The 18,837-nt window shown below is 43.3% G+C and overlaps 1 protein-coding gene across 3 annotated transcripts in view; it reads left to right on the top strand.

Annotated features, from left to right (window-relative positions):
- The window catches only part of UBE3D (ubiquitin protein ligase E3D), a 136,915-nt gene that overhangs the window by 77,253 nt on the left and 40,825 nt on the right, over nt 1-18,837 (top strand). For 2 of the 3 annotated variants that reach the window (XR_008314172.1, XM_053287110.1), the window contains one exon: nt 15,761-17,890. The exons of the other annotated variant lie outside the window; for it this stretch is intronic. Coding sequence is in view for 1 of the 2 variants with exons in the window: in XM_053287110.1 (XP_053143085.1) it covers nt 15,761-15,781 (21 nt within the window). In the remaining variant the exon portion in view is untranslated. Of the gene's footprint in view, nt 1-15,760; nt 17,891-18,837 lie in introns of those variants that run through there. 3 annotated transcript variants of the gene reach the window in all.

Here is an 18,837-nt window from a genome sequence, read left to right as displayed (position 1 = left end):
CTTTCACAGCTCTTCCCAGAGCAATGCAAAAAAAGAAGAAGAAGAAGAAGTCCTTAACAAGAAGGAAGAAAATGTCCTATATGGCCATTTTCTAAAACTAAAATTAGTCTTCTGAAGCACCTTTGGATGGCCTTAGGCAAGTTGCTATTTCTTCTCCTCAGCCATGTACTCTCCCTGTTGTATTCTATCTAGTAATCTTTTATGTTTTGTTGTTGAGAAGTTTCTCTCTGTGGGGATCCTGTGGAGGGGGGGAGTCAAAAAGGGAGGGAAAGGAGAAGATGGGAGTTGTTTCTTAACAAACACTTAGTTAAATCTATGTAAGATTACTTTGTGTTTATGGGGGAAGCAGCCGGGTTCGAACCGAATCACCCCCGAAGAGCCCCGAATAATTTCGGATCCAAAACTAATCACCCCTGTTTCAGATCTGAAATATTTGGATGTTTTGGACCTCCATTTTGTGGCCTTCTTCCCCCCCCTCCATTTTGAGCAATGATGTCTATTTGAATTTCCCGCCTTTTTGCCTCCAATTGACTTCAATGCAAAAAGGTCTGATGTGGCGTCTGCTCGAATTTAGGATCCCAGGGGCAAAATAGTGGGGTGGGGTGGTAGTGCCTAATGGGTGGAGGCTACCACTCCAATTGCAGAGGGATTGGGCAAAGGGCTGGTTTTTGGTGAATTTTTGAAGTTTTAGTGACTTTGGGGCAGATTGGGGGCATAACGTGGGATCTGGGCCAAAAAAGTGGGGTGGGGTGGTAGTGCCTAATGGGTAGAAGCTACCACCCCAATTGCAGAGTGATTGGGCAGAGGGCTGTTTTTTGGTGAATTTCTGAAGTTTACGCGTCTTTAAGGTTTCCCCCCATTAGGTATAATGAAGGGTGTATCGCTTCATGTCAGGGGGAAAGGGGTGGCCTAGAGCGGTGTGGGGTTGGTGGTAGTGCCGGGTAAGGGCAAGGAAGCTACCTGAATTTTTTCAAAGGATTTGGGCAGAGGGCTGATTTTTGGTGAATTGTTGAAGTTTACGCGTCTTTAAGGTTTTTCCTCATAAGGTAATTTATGGAGCTTTCAGCAGCCCCATAAGTGCACTTGGAGGGTGCTGGGGTGGCCCAGAGCGAGTGGTGGTGTAATACACATAGGGTGCCAACCACCCCCATGCGTTGCTAACCCATGGGGTACAGGGTTCTGTTGTTTCTGAGGTATTCTGAGTGTGGATTCTATGATCGCAAATTAGAGTGGATTCATGGTGTCTCATTGAAAATCTCATTTTCAGGGTAATTACAGGGTAATTTCAAGCCCAGGCACAGAGGGAGCCAAGCAGCAGCACGTGTTCTGCCGCCACCACGGAGCCCCCCATCCCCACCCCTGCATCTGATGTATGATGCAGGGTGCATTTAGCCACACTCCCTGCATTATATGTCAGATGCAGGGAGCGTGTCTTCGCTCCCAAATGGGGCTGTGTGGCCACGTTTGGGATCGAAATCGGCCAGTACTGCATTTGCAGTGTGGCCAGGAGCGGCCCTCCCTGCCTTTAAAAAGCAGGGAGAGTTGCTCCAGCTGCGTTGCAAATGCAGCACTGGCCAATTTTGCTTGCAAACCCCCGTTTGCTGTGCGGCTCCATTTGGGAGCGAAATCATGGCCCCTCAGCTGACGTCAGACGTGGGGGGGGGCGTGTCTGGAGCTGTAAGGCACGGCCCCTGATTGGTGGCAGCCCAGGTTCTTTGAACCTGTTCACCCAATAGTAGCTCCGCCCCTGTTCAAGTCTGTTGCTTAAAAGGGGCCATATCATGGGGCCATATAATGACAAATGTTAAGCTTGCAATAGATTGGGAATTAGATACTGAGCCGGGTCTCACGATCCGTGAGACCCGGTTTCTTCGGGTGAGCAGGGAGAGCGGCTAAGCCTGCTCTCCCCACTCACAAGTGGAGAGGGAGCCCTGGGCGGCAGGACTGGCTCCCCACACAGTTGCCGGCTCCAAGACGGAGCCGGTGGGGGCTTGGGAGCTCGGGGTCCGCACGGCCCCCACAAGCCCCAGTATGCCCTGCGCGAGTGCACAGGACATACTGAGGAGACCCCCAAGCCGGGAGGTGGCGTTTCGCCTCCCAGCCGGGGGTCTACTTGTGAATAGGCACGGCGCGAAAGCGTGCCGCAGCAACTCACAATTGTAAAAAGCAGGTTTGCGGAGTGCTTGCTCCGCAAACCTGCTTTTTACCAGGGGTTCCAGAGTGGGTTAGCTGCTCCAGAACCACCGGGCTCGGCTGCGAGCCCGGTGGTTCTGACGATCAGCAAAAATCGGGCTAGTGGAGGCTAGCCCGATTTTTGCTGATTGTCAGAATAGCCCCACTATTTTATGAAGATTTTGTTGTGAACTATAAGTGCTTTCATTTCCATTTCTGTATCTCTTTGTTGACTGCCCCTAATTCTGAGTGGCCACATGGACAGAATCCTATAAAAGAGAAAGAGGTTGCTCCTGTTCACAAGTCACAGGCCCTTCTAATCAACCTTGTTTCTGTCTTGTGTGTGGATTCAAATTATATTCTCAGCCACTTCTAATAAACTATAGACTTGTGTTAAAATAAGCAGTAAAATGTGGGGATATAAGAGAGACCTACTTCTTCTTTTGAGCTATTTATATCCCCCCACAACCCCCAGGGACATAATTTTGGAAGAGACATTTGGCTGCAGAAAGAGTTGGGTGCAAAAAGAGTTGGCTGCAATCCACAGTTGGGTTGCTAAAAATCGCACCTCCACCTGCACATGAAAGAAACCCCTGGAATGCCCATGCAGTGTTAGTCTGGCTTTTGGCCTGTGCCGTAAAACTAGCTCAGCAGTCACAGCATTCAAACTTTATAGCAGTCCAAAGAAATGTTCAATAAGAAGCACCATCAAAATTGCAGCCAAGTAGCAGTTTTTTCTTGCAGTCTAAATGCATTCAGAAACCTTTGCCAGAAATTAAGCAAAGTCTGGGAGTTGCCATCAAGAAGCAACCAACAGTAATAACATCCAGTAAAAATAATCATACACAGCGGCCAACATCCAGGCTAACCCAGTGATCTTCAGTATTTTTAGAGTGGGGCCTGCAGCCACTGAGAGGGCTCGTTCCATGGGGAGAGGTCAGCGAGGGCAGTGCATGAGGCGGGGAGGGGGGAGTGATGCAATCTGGTGATGGTGGAGGTGAGGGGGAGAGAACCTGTGTAAGTGCCGTGGTGCCCCAGAGAGAGAGCACAGGAGGAGGAGGAGGAGAGAGTGTGCATGAGTGCCATACATGAGTGCTGTGACCACTGGGCCAGAGAGAGAGAAAGAGAGAGCGCAAGCAAGCACAGAAGAAGGAAGAGTGGGGAGAGAAAGTGCTCCCGTGTGAGTGCCATGGCCGTGGGACCAGAGAGAAATTGCACACAGGAGGAGGAAGTGGGGGAGAGAAAGAGAAAGCATGCACAGCAGCAGGGGAGCAATCAAGAGTGTGTGTGGGTTTGTAAATGTAGTGGCAGAGGAGACTAGAGGTGGTGGGGAGAAGAGACATGGGGGGCTGCCACTGCAATCTGTCTGGGCCACAAGTGGCCTAAGGGCCATGCAATGAAGAACAGTGGACTAACCTGTGCCCATGTGCCTGGGTCTTCCATTGCATGAGATGGGTAATGGTAAGCACATTCCTTATACCTCCTTACTAGAGGGATGTACAGCAAGGCCCTTTTGTTGACAACAACATGTAGACAGATTCATTCAAAAGGTCACAGTCCACCAGATATCAAGGTTGCTGACTTTAAAGGTTTGGCAGAGTGTTTCCAAACAGGCCACTTAGATGCAACTGTTCTGGTTTCTTAGTGGCAATGGCAGGAAATTTAAAAGTTGGGGGACATTTCTTAATGAAATGCCCATTCAACCCCTTCCTCCTTTCCTTCTCTCATTTGGAAGTCAGCACATCTTTGGGAGAAGTACAAATACAGTTTCCCTAGCCAATTGTTCACAGGCTGCCTTGGAAGCTTCATTGGGTTTTTTTGGTGCTTTGGCGGGCGGGGGTGGGGGGGGAGTGACTAATGTCAAGTCTTCATGTGTCTCATCCTGAATTGTTTGTCCTTTTTTTTAGGTAAGAGGGCAATGTTGAAAACTAAATCCATTTCTTTTTATCTCGTTCAAGCCAGACACTCTATTTGCCACAACCGTTCAAAACTTTGGTTTCTCCTTTGACTTTGAGCGTTTTTTCTCCTTCTCATTCATTTCCTGTATCTAAAAATCTCTGTTGCCTACTCTGTAGCATAGTTATTTATACACTGAATTGGAGGGCTTGGTTTTTTTAAAAAACCACATAGCCTAAAGTTGAGCATAAAGTTTTCTCTTCCATCTTTTCTGAAGCACAAACTGTAATGGCTATGTTTTGCAAAGTTTTGTCAATTGCCATTAAAGCAGATTTCATCTTCGAAGTTTTATGTTCTGTTTGCACCAGCCTTATTTCCCCCTCTCCTCAAAGAACTCTGGCTATTCATCTTTGCTGCTAAAATGCCAAGTTATTCTTGCCACCCAGCAGCATCTGACAATACAGTTGCTCTCTTTGTTGATCATATATATGATATGAATCCTTGCCAGAAGGCCAAACAGCACATTACATCAGCACATCACTGGCCTTTGTCCTCTTCCTGCCATCCCCTCAAATAGCTGCGAGGTGTGAGATCTGTATTGCCCCACCACCACCACCGCAGCTACTATGGGGTGTGTGTGTGTGAGGGGGAGGAATCCAAGTATGCAAAGGCCAGTGATGTGCTCCTTGTAACATGCAGTTGAGCCCGAATATTCTGCGTCTGATGACAAGAAGTGTAGAAGGCCAGGATTATGCATGCTGTGGCAAGCATTACTATGTTATTTTGAAAGCTGGAGTCTGTGGCTTTTTTGTGATAGTCAAAACCCAGCAAGCTGCAGATCTCCTTACAGCTACGAAATATTGAACTCCAGTGATGAAAACATCCAGGGATGGATGGCTACTAGAATACTAGAAATTTGCATGATGAGAGGGGCCCTTGACTCAGTGGTAGTGCACATACTTAACATGCAATCCTTGGCATCTCCAGTGCAAACATTGAGAGTGCAAAGCCAAAAAGGACCTCTGCCTGAGACTGTACATCGCCACTGCCAAAGTAGACAATCCTGGGTCACATGGACCAGCAGTAGAAGGCAGTTTCGTTTATTTATATTCAGGCAAAAGATTCCACTCACAGCCCTCACTGAGCTGCTGTTACTGGTCTTGCGGAAAACATGCAGGGCAGCATCCAGACTAGTTAGCTATGACTAAGTACCACTGAAATCAAAGAAACAAATCACGACAAACAGATCCCATTAATTTCAACAGGACTTTCAATGGGTCTGAATGCTGCCTGTAATCACTGGTGGGCAATCTCACCTCACAATTGCTTCAAGCCATATACACGCATAAAAAGAAAATATAACAGATGAAGGCAACACAGAATAGGCAGAAGACTTTAGGGAATAAATATAATGCTAAAGCAATTCTTGCTATTCTTGCTATCTTCCACAAGGGTTCTCTCTCTGTCTTGTCTTGTTCAGCATGCCTAGCCTCTTGATCAGTAATGTCTGAGGTTTTAAAAATGAAAACTGTAAGCTAATATCCTTCAGACCTCTCCCTCTCAAGGCCCACATCATTCCTGCTACAGGCCTAGATCCAGTACTCATGCACACAAGTCCAGAGACATTAGTTTCAGGCAGTAATACACATATGTTAAATTAATAAAAATTAACTTACATTACATTAAATAAAAATAAATATCATTCATATCAGGGCTGCTGTTAAGCATGGACGTAGGGGCCCAGATCCATGTGCCCACTCTCCAAGAGGGTCCCATGATTTTCCCCAAGGGAAAAGTGGTACCCTTTTATATCTCTGGAACGGCTTGTCCTAGAGTTCTGAAATTTGGCACCCAGATGTAGGACAGTTTATCAAGAACATAAGAACAGCCCTGCTGGATCAGGTCCAAGGCCCATCTAGTCCAACATCCTGTTTCACACAGTGGCCCACCAGATGCCACTGGAAGCCTACAGACAGGAGTTGAGGGCATGCCCCTAACCCTGCAACTGGTACTCAGAGGTGTCCTGCCTTTGAGGCTGGAGGTAGCCTATAGCCCTCCGACTAGTAGCCGTTGATAGACCTCTCCTCCATGAAGTGATCCAAACCCTTCTTAGAGCCATCTAGGTTGTTGGCTGTCACCACATCTTGTGGCAGAGAATTCCACAAGTTTTTTATGCGTTGTGTGAAAAAGTACTTCCTTCTGTTTGTCCTAAATTTCTTGGCAGTCAGTTTCATGGGATGACCACTGGTTCTATTGTTATGAAAGAAGGAGAAAAATTTCTCTCTATCCACTTTCTCCACACCATGCATGATTTTATAGACCTCTATCATGTCTCCCAGCACTCATTTTTTTCTCTAAACTAAATAGCCCCAGGTGCTGTAGCCTTGCCTCATAAGAAAGGTGATCTAGGCCCCTGATAATCTTGGTTGCCCGCTTCTGCACCTTTTCCAGTTCTACAATGTCCTTTTCTATCTGTCTATCTATCTATCTATCTATCTATCTATCTATCTATCTATCTATCTATCATATTTTTATACCGCCTGATATGTATATCTCTAGGTGACCAGATGTGACCAGAATTTAGATGTAGTGACCAGAATTGTATGCAGTACTCCAGGTGTGGCTGCACCATAGTTTTGTATAAGGGCATTATAATATTAGCAGTTTTATTTTCAATCCCCTTCCTAATGATCCCTAGCATGGAATTGCCCTTTTTCACAGCTCCCACACTTTGAGTCGACACTTTCAACAAGCTGTCCACTACTTTCAATGAGCTGTCCACCAAGATCCCTCTCCTGGTCAGTCACCAACAGCTCAGATCCTATCAACATATACTTGAAGTTGGGGGTTTTCATCCCAATGTGCATCTCTTTACACTTGCCAACATTAAACCACATTTAATAATAATAAATAATAATAATAATTCAATTTCTATACCGCCCTTCCAAAAATGGCTCAGGGCGGTTTACAAAGAAAGGTTTACAAACAAATAAGATGGCTCCCTGTCCCCAAAGGGCTCACATTCTAAAAAGAAACACAAGACACACACCAGCAACAGGCACTGGAAGTACTGTGCTGGGGGTGGATAGGGCCAATTACTCTCCCCCTGCTAAATAAAGAGAATCACCACGGTAAAAGGTGCCTCTTTGCCCAGTTAGCAGGGGTAACATTTGCCATTTTGTTGCCCACTCACCCAGTTTGGAGAGATCCTTTTGGAGCTCCTCACAATCCGTTTTGGATTTCACTACACGGAAGAGTTTGGTATCATCTGCAAATTTGACCACCTCGCTGCTTACCCCTACTTCTACATCATTTATGAATAAATTAAAAAGCACCGGTCCCAGTAGAGATCCCTGGGGGACCCCACTTCCTACTTCCCTCCATTGTGAAAACTCTCCATTTATACCTACCCTCTATTTCCTGTCTTTCAAACAGTTAGCAATCCACACATGTATTTGTCCCCTTATCCCATGACCGCTAAGTTTCCTCAGGAGTCTTTGATGAGGAACTTTGTTGAAAGCTTTTTGGAAGTCCAGGTATACTATGTCAACTGGATCACCTGTATCCACACTTGTTGACCCTCTCAAAGAATTCCAAAAGGTTTGTGAGACAAGGTTTACCTTTGCAGAAGCCATGCTGGTTCTCTCCCAGCAGGGCCTGTTCTTCTATGTGCTTTACAATTTTATCCTTGAGGATGCTTTCCAGCAATTTGCCTGTAACAGACTGCAATATCTTATTGAAAAGTACATTTCTTTGGGTAAATGATAACTTTTTGCTGCATTTCTTGACTTCCGTTCAGCCTTTGGTTCTATTTCTAGAAATTTACTGTGGGCAAAATTGACTAACACAATGATCGATAAGTGGCTTTTACTATTACTTTATAAATTACATAAGAACTTTTCTCTTTGTGTGTGTTTGAACTCTACTGGTCACTTATCTAAAGTACTTCCAACTACAAATGGTGTAAGACAAGGGTGTATACTTGCACCTTTTTTGTTAAACTTTTATATAAATGATTTAATTAAACGTTTACAGAAATTGGCTATTTTTGCCCCTATGTTAGCAAACAGAAGGCTGCCATTATTGATGTATGCTGATGATGCGGTGATTCTTTCCCAAACTAGATTAGGCCTTAAGAGAGCTCTGGTGGCTCTGGTTATACATTGTCAGGAGGCCATCAATTATTCCAAAACAAAAATAGTTTGCTTTAACAATACTGCTAAGAGTTTTAGATGGACCATTGCGGGACATCAAGTTGAGCAAGTAAAGCAAATTAAATATCTTAGAGTGATATTTCAATATAACAACAGGCAACACACCCATGCTAGAATGGTTTCTGATGTGGCTCAATGAAGCGCGGTAGTTATTTTGAGATTTCACCATGTGCAGAGTGGCAGATGTATTCCTGCTTCCATTAAACTGTTCCTCGCTAAAACTGTACCGCAACATTTGTATGGAGCAGTTGGGCCCCTTTGATAGGGGGTTCAGTCCGGCTTTATAAGAGCGCTTTTTGGTACACCTAGATGCACCCCTAATGTGGTGCTACGACAGGAGGCTGAGTTGTGGAGGATTGAGACCAGGGCATCGTTGCAGATTATTTTCTACTGGCTGAAGCGTCACCTCTGGCCCGTGGGACTTGTGCCTGGGTTTCTTTTGGCTACACTATGGCCTATTTGGTGGTGACGATTACGGATAAACTTTCTCATATTGGCCTGGGTCCTGAGTTTTTATTAGAAACTGACCTAGTGAATGCTAAAAAATTAGTACATCAACTCTAAATTATATGGAGCTTCAGAACAAGTTGGCTTGTTTGCCGGCATTTTATAATCAGTTTAAGGCCAGGGTGGGTTTTCCCCCGGCTTTATATTTGTCCGCCATAACTGTCAGAAAGTTCCGCTGGGCTTTTTCAAGAGCACATTTTAATGTTTAAAGCTTTCCCTTCAGCTATATTAACAGGGAGATTTCAACATCTACCCCTGAAGGCTCGTTTGTGACCTTATGGTTCAGGCAAACCTGAATCAATCACTCATATTTTATTACACTGTAGATTCTATAGTAATATTATATATCATTTGATTTTGGTGCTTCTTTCTAGTTTTCAAAAGTCAACTGGATGATTTGCTGGTGAAGTTTTTACTCAAAGATAATGCACTCTGCATCTCTCATGTTATAGCAAAATTTTGTTACGTTGCAATTAGAATCCGTAGTTCATTGATGCTAAAGTTAATGGTTGAGTTAATGCTGAATGTTGAAATAATGTTTATTGTTTGTGTTGTTTTGTTTTGGCCATCATCCGTAAATAAAGTATCTATCTAACCGGCCTGTAATTTCCAGGATTGCCCCTGGATCCCTTTTTTGAAAATCGGTGTTACATTGGCTACTTTCCAGTCCTCTGGTACAGAGTCCGATTTCAGGGATAAGTTATATATTTTAGCAAAGAGGTCGGCAATTTCACATTTGAGTTCTTTGAGGATTCTTGGATGGATGCCATCCGGCCCTGGTGATTTGCTAGTTTTCAGTTTTTCCAGACAGTAGAACATCATCTCTTGTCACTTCTGTCTGACTCAGTTCTTTAGCATCCATCCCCAAAAAGCCTGGTTCAGGAACAGGTATATGCTTGGTATCCTCTGCTGTGAAGACGGATGCAAAGAACTCATTCAGCTTCTCTGCAACTTCCATATCCTCCTTAATAATTCCTTTCACTCCCTCATCGTCTAATGGTCCAACCGCCTCCCTGGCAGGTTTCCTGCATCTGATGTATTTAAAGAAGTTTTTGTTATTCCCCTTGATTCTCTTAGCTAAATGTTCCTCAATCTCTCTTTTCACCTCCGTTATTGTCACCTTGCATTTCTTTTGCCGGAGTTTGTGTTCCTTTCTGTTTTCTTCATTTGGACCGGCCTTCCAATTTCAGAAGGAAGTCTTCTTCCCTTTTATGGCTTCCTTGACTTTACCTGTTAGCCATGAGATATCCTCCTGGACTTAGTGGTATCTCTCCTCCTTTTGGGTATACAATCTAACTGGGCTTCTAGTATTGTGGTTTTGAGTAAACACCATGCATTCTGGAGCAAAGTGACTCTTGATTTCCCTTTCAGCTTTCTTTTCATCATACTCTTCATTTTGGAGATGCTTTCTCTTCTGAAATTCAAAGTATCTGTTTTAGACTTCCTTGCTGATTCTCTCCCTGCATGTATGCTGAATTTTATCGCACTACGGTCACTGTTCCCTAAAGGGTCGATGACACTGACATCATGCACCAGGTCCTGGGTGCCACTCAGGATTAAGTCTAAGGTCACTTTCTCTCTGGTGGGTTCCAAGACCAACTGTTCTAGGGCACAGTCATTCAACGTATCTAGAAATTTGACCTCTTTGTCATTACCCATGAATTTACCCAGTATATGTGTGGGTAATTGAAGTCACCCATTATTACTGCCCTGCCTCTCCTTGACACCTCCCTGATTTCCTGCTGCAACTCCCAATCATTGTCAGCATTTTGATCCAGAGGGCAATAGCACATCCCCACTAGCACATTCCCTTTCAGGCCTTGTATTGTCAGCCACAGGGCTTCTGTGGAGGACTCTGGTCCTTCTAGGTTTTCTACCTTGTTAGATTCTATACCTTCTTTAACATACAGTGCTACTCCACCTCCAAGGTGCCCCTCCCCGTCCTTTCTATAGAGTTTATATCCAGGGATAACAGTGTCCCACTGGTTCTCACTGTGGTTATGCCCACTATATCTATTTCTGCATTAGCAACCAAGTACTCCAGCTCACCCATCTTAGCTTGGAGGCTTCTGGCATTAGCATATAAGCACATATACACTGAATCTCTTACCTGATATATGCTATCTTTCTTTTGACTCTTTGACCAGCTAGCACAGCCTTCTGTCTGCTCTTTATGTGGTTCTGCTCTGTCCTGTTCTGTTTTATTTTAATCCTTTGCACCCTCGTACTTTAAAGTATGGCATTTGCTGAACCGGATAGTGCCCAGCTCCTGTCGGCCATTCCCTAGGCATCATTTTAAAAGCTGCTCTGCAACGTTTTTTATTTTAAGTGCCAGCCATCTGGTTCCATCTTGGTTCAAGTGCAGCCTGTCCCTTTTGTACAAGCCTTGCTTTCCCCAAAATGTATCCCACTGCCTAACAAATCTAAACTCCTCCTCCTGGCACCAGTGTCTCACCCACGCATTGAAACCCCTCAGCTCTGCCTGTCTCACTGAACCTGTGTGTGGAACAGGTAGCATTTCTGAGAATGCTACTTGGGGGTCCTGGACTTCAATATGCTACCTATTAGCCTAAATTGGCTTCCAGGACCTCCCGACTACATTTCCCCACATTGTTGGTGCCGACATACACCACGACAGCTCTCTCCTCCCCAGCACTGCCTAAGAGCCTATCTAGATGCTGCATGATGTCCACAACCTTCGCACCAGACAGGCAAGTGATCGTGTGGTCAACATGCAGATCACAAAACCATTCCTCTATACCTCTAATGATTGCATCACCCACTACAGTGAGGCCCCCACCCCCCAGAGGAGTATCCCCTGTGCAAGAGAATATGGGCTCATCGTCCACGGAAGGAGTTCCTTCTAGAAGAGCATTTCCCTCTTCCTCAGACTGATGTCCTCCTTGCCTGAGACCTTCATTCTCCCTGACAGCAGAGGAGCTATCAGTCTTGGAGTGGGATGCCTCTACCGCGTCCCTGAAGGTCTCGTCCACATGCCTCTCTGAGCTTCTCCAGATCTGCCACCTTGGTCTCAAGGGAACAAACTTGTTCCCGGAACACAGGTCTCTGTGTGTTGATTTTGAAGCAGATCAGTTGATACATTGATTTTTAAGACTTTTTTTGAATTTAAAACAAAACTTCAAAAAAAAAAGTCCTATAAGTGGCTTGTTTCATGGCAGAAAATTACAAAAACTTCTGGAACTGAAAGCATCCCCTTGGACCATCATTCCACCCCCATGTCAAAGAACTTTATTTATTTATTCATTCATTCATTCATCCATCCAACGATTCATTCAGTTTCTATACCGCCCTTCCAAAAATGGCTTGGGGTCGTTTACACAGAGAAATAATAAATAAATGAGTTGGATCCCTGTCCCCTAAAGGGCTCACAACCTAAAAAGAAACACAAGATAGACACCAGCAACAGTCACTGAAGGTAATGTGCTGAGGTGGATAGGGCTTCCCTTTGCCTTCATTAAAAAAAAAAAATGACATGCCCCCCCTTTGCCCAACCCTTTACAAGCCATTTCTAGAATGACTGTGCTTAGAGTAGTGAAACCGGGCACACATGTAGTCCAAGATGGCAGTACTCTGTGTATTTTTATTTCAAGGAAATTGGCCAATCCTGTGATTTTTAATGATCTTTTCCCCACTGCAGTAAAGCTACTAGAAAGAGTTATTTCTATCCATAAAGTAATTCACATCTAGTGAAAATGGAGCTTACATCTGAATAAACAATTTATTTTTATTTTTACAAGTGCACTATGCTCAAGTTGGTTTTTGATCCAAAAGGTCTGCATGAGGATGGTGGAGCAAGGGACATGTATAGTGATTTTAAGTTATTTTCCTTACGAATGTACTGTACGTCCAAGTTGGGTTTGTGTTTGAATTGTGGAACAAGGGACATGTGCCGTGTGCAAGTTAGTTCGTGAATGGTCAAGAATCTATGTTAATCCATTGGAGCTTGCGTAGTTGTGTGTGTTGTTTGTTTGGCAAATGAACTCTGGCCCAGTTCTGTGGGTTTGTGGTGAATGATCAAGAAGATGTATGGGGTTATGTGGGTTTGTGATGAAATTTATATATACTGAGAAGATACTTATTGGGTGGGTGGTGACAGCGGCAGCTATAAGCTCATTAGGTCCAAGGTCTAAACTTACCTAGCTGCATCTCTGATTCATGTTAATCACACTTTTCCAGACATTTAATAGTTCTTGTTCTCCTTCTGATATCAACATAGGACTTAAACTTTGCTTTGTGTGTATTTGTTTCTTAGTGGTTTCTACAGGAGGGGAAAGTGAATTACTGTCTACTAAGGGTTTGCTAGCCAAACTTTTGTTGGATGTGCAAAATATTATACTTTTGGTGTTTGTGTTTTGCTCCAGTATAATCATGGTAAATTATAGCTACAGCAAACCATTTCTCTCTTTTAGTAAGCATCTGGGTATTTTAGGAGCCATAGGAAAAGAATAACACTGTCATAACATTGTCTTTTGAATAGGTCATGAAGAATGATACAGTGCTATGAACTGAAGAATCCTGTTTTATGATGATAGAGAGAAGAAACCTTACTGTATTGGAATATATTTTATTAAGCTGATAGTTTGAGTGACATTTCCTCCCTTGCCCACTTGTTTAGTGTTGGACTTTGAGTTAGAGCTTTTTCGTGCATGCTAAGATTTTCTTTTAAGTGGACACCTAGAAATTTATCCTATGAATGAGTAATGTGTGGAAACACAGTTATCATACAGCTAAATTCATCAGAGTTAGGATTGGCTACAGCTTCGTTTTGAATGCTCACTTGGTAGCAAGTGTGTGGAATCACCCCTTCTTATGCTGTTGTGATGGGTTAGTAATGTGTTTGTGAATTTTATGGATTAAATCATCACCGTCTCAGCATTTATTGGGATTTATCCCATATTCTTAGCTTGAAATGTGGTTCACCTTACTATGGGCAGTATCACCAACATTTTGGATTTGCTGGAGTTTTCTTATTATCTGAGCAAAGAATTCAGTTAGCATCCCCTTTTGCTCTTCTTCACAATTTATGGAACTACTTAAAAATACCCAGGACATGTGGTGCTTCCCAGCATGCCTCTGTGGCAATTAGAATAACATTGGCATAGGTGTTATAAACCTTCAGTGATAAAGGGCAGTATTAGGTCTCTAACTGTTGTGCAGATGACACATCCCTGTTCCAAAGATCCCGACAGGGGAAGGGGGGGGGAAGAGGTCAGTCTTTGTGTAATGAGGCTTTTCGTGCTACATTGCTGCAGCCCTAGAACTATTCTCCTGATTCCGCCCCCCCCCCGTATCTTCAGTAATCTCTTAAAATTGCAATTCATTATCTTGCCCCCTGTGCCTTTCCATGGCATTATGTATTTATTTGGATTTATTGCCTGCCTCATTGAGAACACTTGCAGCTGGTTCTGAACATAAAACCCTGTATGAAAGAGTGGAAATATATTATATTAAAATATGAGGTTAAAATTCCTGCCTTCCGCTAACCCGAACCTGAGCCTATAAACTTGGCCCAACAGGTCAGTCTTAACAGTGCTTCTGAAAAAGCTTGTTAAGAGGCAGGGGGCTTCATTCTGGAACAGATGAAATTGCCAAACCGTTTTCAAAGGCATCCTTGTCCAGGTTCTGTACGACCACAGTTTCCCCGCAAAATGTTGTCAATAGGATATAGATTTGTAGTTTTTCAATTCATAAAATTATCTCTACACCGCCTAGAGATGCATATATCAGGCAGTATAGAAATATGATAGATAGATAGATAGATAGATAGATAGATAGAAGACCACTAACTAAAAGACCAAGTAAGTGAATCTGCCCATAACTGAAATCTTATTATTTTAATTACTGAATTGTAAGCCACCTTGCATCTCTAGAGAAGGGCTGCTCAACTTTGGCCCTCCTGTAGATGTTAGCCTACAACTCCGATAATCCCTGGCTATTGGCCACTGTGGCTGGGGATTATAGGAGTTGTAGTCAAAAAACAGCCGGAGGGCTCTACACACACACACACACACACACACACACACACACACACACACACACATCTTCAGAGGCCCTTCCCCAAGTAGCTAATAAGAAGGCCTTTTCTCTGATTGTACCCAGGATGAGGAGCTCCCTCCTCAGACTCCTTTTCTTGCTGGTCTCATTATTCTCTTTTTTACTCCAGCAAAGTCCATCCTGTTTCCCAGACTATGAGCTGCAGTGAGGATACATTGGCTTGGACTCCTGTTATCTATATTTTTATTGCTGCTTTTATTGCTGCTTTTATACTCTGGAATAATTTTTGTTTTACCATTGAGTGTTTTTATCAAATTGTTTGTAGCTGCATTTTGTTAACTGCCTTGTGATCTTTTACAGTGGCAAGGTAAAGTATACACGTATCAAATAAATAACGTTCTGCCAAAATATTACAGCATCCATATTGCTACGGTTTAAGGTAGAATTCAGTCTTCTGCTCTGCTTGCAAAAGCTCATTTAGGCTTCTTCTGCATGATCTGAATTGAGCTAGGTAGTCCAGGTTCTTCAAGACTTAGTAAGCTCCAAAGTGGAGCTTTTATTAGTCCAAAGTGCTCGGTGCCCGTTGCAGTGTATGAAATGTGCACTGCCACACAGCTCATGCCATTTGTATGTAAAATGAAAACTTTTATATATAATATATTTTATTTTTAAAAAATTCTTAAATTGCACCCAGCTCATTGTCATAGCTTTGTGCAGAGCAGTATAGTCAGAGCAGGCTAAAGAAAACATCTTTATTTCTCTTTTATTTGAGAAGATGATGGCTTGATTTGGGAGCATATTTTTCTCATGTAAGTAATGAGAGGATTTCTATGCACTGTTGGCTTTGCAAGAGGTTATGAAGAAAGTGGTTTGGTTTGGTTGGCTGGCTGGTTCCCCCACACCCCAACTTATTGTGCTGAGGCTAACCTTTTGGCTGAATGTTGTTTCCCTCGCAGGTTGCATTTCTGAAGATGTGAAGAAGCCTGGCCTAGTTCTTTTGGAAATTCATCTCAAGTTAACCTTCAGCTACGAAGTGCTGCAGAGATAAGATCTCCAGCGGGGATGTCTTTCGGAAAGTGGTGCTGAGACTCCAAAGCAAAAATTATGTTAATTGTCTGTTTAACTTGCTGTTTGTTGACTTTGGAGTTTTGAACAGGTCAAGAAATGTGACAGAGTCAAGTTGCTCAAGCAGGGAGGCCAATTCCTGCAGGGCAGGAGTTCAGAGAACAACTTAATTTGGGATGTTGGGAAGCTGAGATCACTGTAATTCCCCAAAGGAGAAGTCAATTATCTTCTGCAGCAACTTCAGCTTAAAAGATGAGCTGATACAGGCTCATTTGTCCTTTCTGGGAAATACAAAACAGGCAGCCAGGTCTGGGCATTTGATCCTGCAGTTTAGCTATTCAGTTCAGTTCAGTTTATTACGATCTTTGATCAGATAAACAGATTACAACTCAGACCCAGATAAAAAGAACCTTGAGGGTAAATTTTAATACAGATATATAAGAATACATATATAGAAGCTATTACATGAGAGTAAAATAATATGAGACAACCTAAAAAACCTAAATTAATTGTTTCCATGTGCGGATCTTAATTGCAGCCGTACAAAACCTGGCTACCTGCTGCGAAACATCAGTGTGAATGTCAGAAAGAAGTAAATTTATGTAAAACTCATCAGAGTAATTTGGATATCTAAAAACAAACGGGTTAATATACCTAAAATGTAGGTCACAATAAAAGGAGGAGTAAAGGAGCACATGGCCAACTGTCTCAACATCCCCATTCCCACAGGTGCACGATCTCTCCAGGTAGGAGACTCTCCTGAACCTACCGTCCATTACCACAGAGGGCAGCACATCCAGCCAAGCCCGTGTCAGGGCTCTTCTATGCATTGGGTATGTCAGGTTAAACAAATATTTGGCTGGTTTTTGTAAAGATTTAACAGCTCCAAACCTTGTGTAGCTTGATGCCCAGCTTAGGTCAACTTGGTGTTCCAGATCAATGATATGCTGCTTGAGGATCACCTTGGTGTTATCCAGGGGCATAACTACTATTAGGCAAGGGGAGGCGGCTGCCTGGGGGCCCCCACGCCTCAAGGCCCCCCCCAGAGGCAAGTCACATGACTATATATTGTGAAGTGTGTGTGTGTATCAGTGAGGGGCCCATTTTAAAATTTTGTCTCTGGGCCCACTCCAGCCTTGTTACGCCCCTGGTGTTATCATAACCAAGAGGGAGTAGATATTCCATTGAAAACCCAAATAATTTAAATTTTTTGGTGATTAGATAAATCCAATCAGAGGGATATTCATCCTTAAAAATTAAGAGAGCTAGGCTACAAGGAAAATAGATCAGCTTCAACCAAAAGTTGAAGATATAGGTCCAGGCACAGGTCTCCAAACTTAACAGTCCGCTTCCAGGCGCAACTTTGCATTAGACACTCAACAGGGGGTTGAGAAAATAGCCCTAAGAAATTTAGATTGGACCCTCTCAAGTGGCCCAAAGTCACTATTTATACAAATTTGGGAGCCATGAAGACACTGTGGAATTACCTTAGTTTGAAAGACCTTAATGGCACCTGGAACATCTCTACCCTGAGGAAAAGAAAAATCTCAAAATTGCAGAAGTTGATCTCTGTGCATTTGTTACTATGGATTTGGTTTGCTCTTTCCAGCTACCTGTCCCCTGGAAGATGACCCCCAAGTATTTATATTGTGTTGTCTGTGCTACACTAACCCCATTAATTTGCCATTTATATATATAATGGGTTTCCTGGCCAACATTAAGACCTTTGATGGGTGAAAGTCCAGATTAGAGAGTCTGTCCACCATGTCATTAATATAGTAATTAAACAGTAGTGAGGCTAATATACAGCCCTGGCGGACCCCACTCTTTGCATTAATGGAGCTTGTTAAATGACCTTGTAGGCTGCAGTGTACTCTTAGGTGTGAGCCTGGATAGAGGTTTTTTATTAGCATAGGCAACCTTTGGTCAATTGAAGAATTTGTTTATTTCCCCCACAGTTTATAATGAAGAATGTGATCAAAGGCTGCTTTAAAATAAAATAAAAAGTGGCATATAATGCACCCCTCAGCTTGTTCTTGTACTTATTTATTAGATGTCTCAGATAATTTAGCTGGGGAAAACATTATTGGGAGCTTTATAACAAATTGAGAATCCTAACCCATATAGAAGAACCTAATTAGTTTCAGCTACAATTCTCGCAACAAGTCTTGCAAGGCAATATTGGTTAATAATTGGTTCCCATGTACCCCACTCGATATCTCACCACTTGGTGACTCACAGCTAAATGTGCAAACCAACTCCATTAAACAAAACATTGTGCTTGAGGTGATGGACAAGTGATGAAGTTGTGGCAGAGTGTGACATGCTGGATATCATTATTTTAAATATTTATCTACCTCTTTTCAACAAAAGTTTTCAAAGCAGTTTACATAACAAAAGGAATGAGAAAGCAGTTCCCTTTCCCAGAAGAGGCCACAGTCTCCAAAAAGAAATGCAAGGGAGACCCCAACAACAGCCACTGGGGGGGATGCTGTGCTGTGATGAACAGGGATAGTTGCTGTCCCCCTGCTTAAATACAAGAGAGCCACCACTATCAAAGGTGCCTCAGTCCAATTAGCTGGGGCAAGCAGTCGGTGTCCTCTGTGTTGGGCTCTCTGAGAGTTGTGGAAGTAAGGGGAGAGTAACACAACAACTGAGGGTGTGAAAAAGACTCCCCTGGTACTTGACTATTCACAAAACTATACATGGTGTTAGGAGAAGCTTGTATGCCACTGAGCTCTGGAACCCTGTGTGAGCCCATGGTGCCTGACCTTGTTTTCAAAACGGAATGCCTTTTTCTTTTCCTTCACCCACCAAAAGTGGTCTCAATGAATGCATCACAGTTGTACAAACAGTTACTTGAAGAAACAGAAAGGTTTCAGTATACTTTGGGCCTTGTAAACCAGGCATAGCATTTGCTTGATTGATTGATTGAGTGCCATCAAGCTGGTGTCGACTCTTAGCGACC

The sequence above is a fragment of the Hemicordylus capensis genome, chromosome 1, assembly GCF_027244095.1.
Source record: "Hemicordylus capensis ecotype Gifberg chromosome 1, rHemCap1.1.pri, whole genome shotgun sequence".
In the NCBI taxonomy this organism is placed as follows: Eukaryota; Metazoa; Chordata; class Lepidosauria; order Squamata; family Cordylidae; genus Hemicordylus; species Hemicordylus capensis.
The sequence above is the reverse complement of the archived record's forward strand: the minus strand, read 5'-3'. Positions and strand labels throughout refer to the sequence as shown.